General features: G+C 33.6%; 1 protein-coding gene across 2 annotated transcripts in view; it reads left to right on the plus strand.

Moving 5' to 3' along the window:
• The window catches only part of LOC107622585 (probable RNA-dependent RNA polymerase 5), a 9,133-nt gene extending 3,756 nt beyond the window's left edge, over window positions 1-5,377 (plus strand). For both annotated transcript variants that reach the window (XM_016324536.2, XM_016324537.2), the window contains exons 9-18: window positions 332-403; window positions 931-1,037; window positions 1,696-1,844; window positions 2,003-2,225; window positions 2,528-2,753; window positions 2,962-3,134; window positions 3,420-3,579; window positions 4,141-4,279; window positions 4,598-4,770; window positions 4,899-5,377. In XM_016324536.2, coding sequence (XP_016180022.1) covers window positions 332-403; window positions 931-1,037; window positions 1,696-1,844; window positions 2,003-2,225; window positions 2,528-2,753; window positions 2,962-3,134; window positions 3,420-3,579; window positions 4,141-4,279; window positions 4,598-4,770; window positions 4,899-5,135 — 1,659 coding nt within the window. In that variant the 3' untranslated portion in view covers window positions 5,136-5,377. The remainder of the gene's footprint in view (window positions 1-331; window positions 404-930; window positions 1,038-1,695; window positions 1,845-2,002; window positions 2,226-2,527; window positions 2,754-2,961; window positions 3,135-3,419; window positions 3,580-4,140; window positions 4,280-4,597; window positions 4,771-4,898) is intronic.

The following is a 7,527-nucleotide window of genomic DNA, read 5'->3' on the forward strand; positions in this document are numbered from 1 at the left end:
GGTGAAATATGTTTTCCCTGTACTTTATCATATTCTGGTTCTCCTTTTGTTGGTATTTCCTGGTGAAGTAAATGACAAATTTTATATGGTAAGAAATATTTTAATATGCTTTATGATCCATCCCCTTTGTGAGTATTCTGTGCTTATGACTGTCATTAAACTTATGAAATTCCCAGTCTGTTAGCTTTTGATGATACAATGGGAGATGCTCAATTTCTGTGGTTTCCTTGCCAGTTTTAATATTGCAATGACGTTTTTGTATTGCTTGTTCATGTCATATGCCTGGATATTGTCCTAATAGAATTTATAATTTTCCCTTTTGCCCATAAAGCCTTTGATGATCCAGTGCCGTCTCTTCCACAAGGGTTCTGCAATTAAAGGCACACTTGTGGTTAATTATACGGTATGTTTTTGAACAACTCTTGTTTTTAAAAATCATGATTTCCTCTTTGGCATATGTTTATCTAGTCAATATTATGGAACACCTAGTTTGCTGAGTGCTTTTTAAGCTGTCTGAATTGATATGTAAATTATAACTGTGTAGATCATAAGATATTTGTACATTTTGGTATTTCAATGTTTTACTCCACTGTGTTTATTCTGGTTTTCAATGATTAAGTTGAACATGTAGTATTATAATGATGAGAAGGATAACATAGGTGACATGTTTATATTGTTGCAATTAAGCATTGGTGGACTATATTATAGAAGTGTATATTCCCAAATTTATCCACATAGGGCATGCTGGTATTTTAGCTTTCCAATATATTTTTCCTGGTTACTAGAGGTGCTTGACATACTCTCTACTTAGAATTGGATCGGTATTGTGGTCTATTCTATAAAATAATTTATTTTCTCTAGATAAAGAAAAATATTAGCGTAAAGTATACTTTTTGTCCCTAATATATATATGGGTTGATGATCGTGCAGCTTCCTCCTAGGACAATCCAGGTTCGGGATTCAATGATTAAAGTTAAGACCGACAAAGAACTTGCGAATGCTCCAAGCATAGATTCGTTAGAAGTGGTGGGAACGAGGTTTTTCACATCATCACCTTTCCTGCTAGTATTTTGTCTTAGTTATCATTATTTTGATAATTAAATTAGTTCAGAAGCTGATAAAGTATATGTCCAATCACATATTACTTGTTAAGGGATAATGTATTTGCTTTTCTCGATTTATGTGTTTCATCTGGATGTGCAACTTTAGCATTTCACCAGACTATTGACCAATGAGCCCTTTCAATGCTGTGCTTTATTGTTTATATTTACGTTTCACCATTTACTAATAATCCTCGATATAAATGGGCTAAAGAGGCATATAATGATTTCCTTAATAAGGGTGCTTGGAGGAGATGAGGGTTTCACCTGGTGGAGTTTGGTGAAGGTAGATGTATGCATCCAGAGAGGTTGTTCCTAGAGTTTTTACTAGGAACTTCCAAGTCCAAAGGCTACAAGGTTTGCCAAGGCTAGCCCCTAGCGCAGTAGTCGTTTATTTGATAAAACGAATATAAATGGTTACTCGCTATCTTTTTCTATTGAAAGAAATCCATAAGGACACTATTTGATGATTCTATGTTGCCCAAAGTTTGCAACCGATAATAGATAGTAGATTGTTCAAGCTTTTTCTTATGAAGCAAAATATCTACTGTTTTTTAGGGAGAGAAATCACTAACTAAAGTTCCACATGTTTCAGCAATCACCCAAATCGGTCATTCTTGTCTAAATATCTCATTGCACTTCTAAGCTATGGTGGAGTTCCAAATGAATACTTCATAGAAGTACTTGAGGATAATCTGAAAGATGTTGACCAAATCTTCTCTAATAAGCGCGCTGCATTTAGAGGTTGTTCATGCAGATTAATAAGATATATTTAGTCATATTTCATCAAGGTCTTACTTATTTAGTTATTTTGGTCTTTGGATAAGAGTTAAATTAATTTACTGTTTTAAATGTGTTGAAATCTCACCAAGCAAAGCTTTCTAACCATCATTTACATGCAGTTGCTCTAAACCATGGTGAGATGGATGACTTCACTGCGTTGCGAATGATCTTATGTGGGATTCCTATTGAAGAGCCACATTTGCAGTTTCAATTGTCCGTATTTGCAAAGGAGGAAATGAAGAAGCTTAGAGGAGGGAAGATATATATACCGGATTCTTTCTATTTGATGGGGACTGTTGATCCGACTGGAAAATTAGAAAGAAATCAAGTTTGTGTAATTCAGTAAGCATAAATCTTTTACTCTTTGGAATTAATTAATCTTTTATCCAGAAAATTTTCTAAATTTTAGATGTATTTGATATTCAAAACTAATGAAAACAGAATATTTGTCTTGTTGACACATACATCCTTGTAGTGAAAATGGCCATTTTCGCCAAGAATGAACTGTATGCAATATTGAGTAGAACAAAATGCAATGAGCATGTTTAGCTGCATCATGCTCTATAGCGTTCCTTTAAAAAAATGGAATAATTTTTGCAATTTAATATTATTATGTCTGAGCTGATTGTTCCTTTTCTTTGTAGTGAAAATGGCCCAATTACAGGGGAAGTGTTAGTTTACAGAAATCCAGGTTTACATTTTGGGGACATTCACAGAATGGATGCGGTACCTGTGGAGGAACTAAAATCTTATGTTGGCGATAGCAAGTATGCAATTTTCTTCCCATGTGTTGGCCCTCGCTCTGTGGCAGATGAGATTGCCGGAGGTGATTTTGATGGAGACATGTACTGGGTTTCACAAAATTCTGAGGTTCCAATCTCTGTTTGAAATTCAATTTATTCTTCTCTCTAAATTTGTTTATTGCATTGTTGTCCCATTATCTTCACAAAATGGAACTTTTCTTCTGGGGGAATATACCCTTCTTATTTGCTATTTGTCTGCATGTATATGTGCATGTTATTCTCTGAGGATCTTTAAAGTAGTTTAATTTGACCATTCAAAGTTTGAAATGCTGCAGCTATTAAAATACTTCAGACAGAGTGATCCTTGGATCGAAACTCGACCTGAAGAGCCTTATGATAAAGAACCACATGATAAAGAACCAAGTGTTAAAGAACCACGTGATATGTCTTCTGAGGAATTTGAGGAACAGCTTTTTAGACTATACCTAAAGACTCGATTTGAACCAAGGTGAATTTGCAGAGATATATATAAATTTGTAGAATTCTAGTTGTATATCTGCTTTCCGAAGTCGAAATTGTGCAAGGTACTGCAGGCAAAATTAGATTTAAATACGTGCGTCATACTCATATCTACTAGATGACCACTCTTTTATGCTGATTTAGACACCTTATCCTGTACTCGTTACATGTAATACTTGAATAACATAGCGAATCCAGGTAACAAGGCTGTTGGTGGAACACAATTCCAGTTGATCTTAGGGATTTTATTTTATTTTATTTTTGTACCTTTCAGCAATGCAATAGGTGTGGCTGCTGAGAGCTGGATGGCACTTATGGATCGATTTTTGACCATAAGAAATGAAGAGGAGAAGGAACGAGTGAAGGAAAACATAATTAGATTGGTTAATATATATTATATGGCATTGGATGCTCCGAAGAAAAGTGGTCGTAAGGTTAGTTTGACTGTATCATTCTATTATTGCTTTATATCTGGTGTCTGCTTGTGGACTCGATGACTTTTCTTGACCAAGCAATTAGCAGTTGTGTGAATGCTTCTTCTCACTTGGCAATCATGGGATTTTATGATCTTGGATTGTGTGCAATGCATTCATTACTTGATTAAATTTACTGTTATCATGATGAACTTTGTTATCTGTAAATATTAGAATTTATCGTGTTCTACTTTGCATGTTCATTATGGCGTGCAAATCTGGGTGCATGTCTCTTCTCTTCTGATCAATTGTCCCAAACTTCTCTTATTCATTTGTTGCCAGTCATTGCCAATAGATGCAATAATTTCATATCCTTTATTCTATCATCCGTGGTTTTCAGTTTTCTACTATTTAAATGTTCGTTTCAGGATTGAAAAATCATGTTTCTGGTGCTGTATGGTCAAATAGATGACATCACTGAATTTGGTTTTATTGATGTAAATATTTACAAATAATGCTTTCCAGAATGAATACCATCTGTGTTTTCCAGTCTGAACTCTGAAACATGTACTTTATCAACAGATTGAAGTCCCAAAAGAGTTGTCTGCAGAATTGTTCCCACATTATATGGAAAAGGAGAAATCATTCACTTCAACCTCTGTGTTAGGAATGATATATGATGAGGTTCTCAGATGGCAACATAAAGAAGATTCTGCAATAGGTGAGTACTTGCATTTAAGTCAGGTATTTATGTATTTATATAAATATAGAAAAGGATTGTCAAGCAAATAACATTATCATCTGGCAAGGTCCCGGGATGATAGATGTATATTGCTCTACTTTTTCATAGAGGATAGGGGGTGTTTATGAAGATTCAAACTTGCAATCTTCTGGTTATAAGGTAGCAACCTTAACGTGGTTTTGCAGCTTACCTTCATGATTTATTTATTTATTTATTTTCCTCCAAGTACTTTATATAAGGTGATGTACAATCTGTCCATTTTATGGATGCTGATTATCGTCCTGTCCATGTTACCAGAAATAAAAAAACTCCCTTGTTTTGATATTGAAGTACCTAAAACAAGTTTGGAAAATTGGCAAAATTTATATGAGGAGTATAAGAGTGATATGACTGCTGCCTTAAGAGACAAAGAAAATGACAAAGATGCTTCCAAAGAGAAGGCAGATGAAGTCATCAAATATTATAAGCAGGTGAAATTCATATTTTTCTAGTTATATTATTTGTATATACCCTCATTCTATATGTAAGCACATTTTTTTTACTCCCTGGATGTTACCATGAACAGTGTGTGCTGATGGGAATTTTCCTTTTTGCGTAGAAACTGTATGGTGGTGCTGACAACATGGAAGATAGTGCAAGAGACATAAATGATATTTATAATGATGCTTTGGCTGTGTATAATGTTACTTATGACCATGCCATGGCAGTGAAGCAAGTTGGTAAATGCAGATTTGCATGGATGGTTGCAGGTTCACCTCTATGCAGTCTTTATAACCTTAAACAAGATGAAAAGGCTTTTGTGGTTTCCCTCTCTATATTGCGTGAGATTGGATGATCATCTTCACTCTACACAGTCATACTAGCTAGTTAATTGTATCATAGCCTATGCCAATACTTTGGTTGATGAACTGTTACCAAACTGCACCTTAGCTGTGCCTGTAATATAATATAGGATTTTCATGTTATCAAGTATCAACCTGTAGGATTGGTCATTGGCAAGTAATGAAACTTTGTGCACTATATTCATTGTAGATCTTTATGTTGCTGCTTTAAGTTATATATGTGATATGTGACCAACTGACCATGTTTGTTTTGGGGATTTATGATGTTAATGTCTAATAATACGGAGTGGCAGTAGTGGAGACAATGATGATGGTGATAGAGATGGAGCTGATGGCGGCACGGCCGTAGGCACGATGGAGGATGTTATATTGCGGAAAATGAAGCAAACTTTGTGCATTATTTTGGTTTATTGCAGTTATTTTTGTGGCTGTTTTTAAGTGGGAATGTGGTATCTGTTAATATTGATCGTGGGGAGTTTTCATGTCTAATATATGTAGTTAACCCTACTAAATTTATCTGTCATTATTTTTGTAGCTCAAGAAATTAAATGAAAATTTAGAAACTTGGTTGTAGTTAGTCGATGAAGATTCTTTTTTGAGTTAGAACTTTAAACAATTTAGTAGTTAGTGATTACTTAAAAATGGTGATAGTTTGGAAGAATTGTTAATTTATTATCTTACTGGTGTTGGTGTTCATAAAAAAACCAAAATGTGGTTAATAGGTTAAAAAATCATAACCACATTTTAATGAAACAATTTAAAAATTATATCCATATTTTTTAGAATTGGTTAACCAAAATCAAATTTAAAAAAACCGGTTTTTAAACCGGTTAACTAAAACCAAAACCAAATTAAAATCAAAATATAATTTCAAAACCAAATTACATACTCTCTCTCTCTCCCTTCCTCTCCCTTTCCCTCTTTCTCTCTCTTCCTCTCTTTTTCTCTTTCTTCCTCTCTTTCTCTCTCTCTCCCCTCTTCCTCCTTCTCTCTCTCTCTCTCTCTCTCTCTCTCTTTCTCTCTCCACCTCGTCTTTCTTTCTCTCTCCATTGTCTCTCCACCCTTCTCTCCCTCTCTCTCCCCTTCCCTCTTTCTCTCTCTCCCTCTCTCTTTCTCTCCTTCTCTCTCTATCTCTCTCTCCTTCTCTCTGCTCTCTCACTTCCTCTCTCTCTCTTTCCTTGCCCTCTTTCTCCCCCTCCGTTCTCTCTCTTCCTCTCTCCTCCCCTTTCTCTCTCTAATCATCTCTCCCCTTTTTCTATCTCTCCTCAAGGGGAGGGGGAGAAAGAGGGGGAAGGGGAGAGAGAGAGATAGATAGAGAGGAGGGGGAGAGAGAGAAGAGAAAGAGAGGAGGAGAGAGAAAAATGGAAGAGAGAGAGAGAGAAAGAGAGAGAGAGAGAAAAGAAAGAGAAGAGGAGAGAGAGAGAGAAAGAGAAAAAAATTATTTATAGAAAATATTGAAAAGAGATAAGAAAGATAAAGGAACCAAAGCAATGGAAGGGACTTCATTATTTACAAATGTTACTTGTATAATTTAGAAAGAAAAAAATTAGATTAAAAAAATTCAATTAAAAAAATGTTTAAAATTTTGGATTTTTGTATGTAAAAATATTAATTTTTGTGTAAAAATCTATTTTTACATGTAAAAACCAATTTTATGGTATAAAAACCAATTTTTTAGTATAAAAAACCGGTTTTTTGTGTAAAAATTTATTTTTACATGTAAAAACCATTTTTATGGTATAAAAACTAATTCTTTTAGTACAAAAACCGATTTTTTAGTACAAAAACCGGTTTTTTAGTACAAAAATCAGTTTTTTATATAAAAACCGGTTTTATTTTAATAACCGGTTAAAAACCGATTTTGATTTTTGAAATTCACTAACCGATTAATAACCGGTTTCATCATGTAAAACCAATTTGGTTAATTAACCAATACTATATTTTTGGTTAACCAAAAAATTGGTTTAATTTTTGGATTAACCAAACCATGAACACCCCTAAATATTAAGATTCAATTATAAATTTATAATTGTCTTATCTTGAATAAAGCATGATTGTGTAGAAAAAGTCTTGCAATCAATTTAAATTTCCTTTTAATCTTTAATTAAAAGTACAAATAATGTACAATTCTGACTAATATTTATACTTTTGGTTTTCTATCAATTATTCTCTCCGTTTTGCTTTGAGATATTTTTATGTTTCTCCTTTTATCTCATGTATCCATATAATATACTAAATCTAAAAAATGTTACTGTCTGTTGAACAATGTTTTACATCTTATGCTAACTTAACAAAATGTTTGATGGTAATTCATTCTATCATTGTTTTTATTTGAATATATTTTTTCACATATTAATTATCAAATAATTATATATATTTTCTCTC

The sequence above is a fragment of the Arachis ipaensis genome, chromosome B10, assembly GCF_000816755.2.
Source record: "Arachis ipaensis cultivar K30076 chromosome B10, Araip1.1, whole genome shotgun sequence".
NCBI lineage: Eukaryota > Viridiplantae > Streptophyta > Magnoliopsida > Fabales > Fabaceae > Arachis > Arachis ipaensis.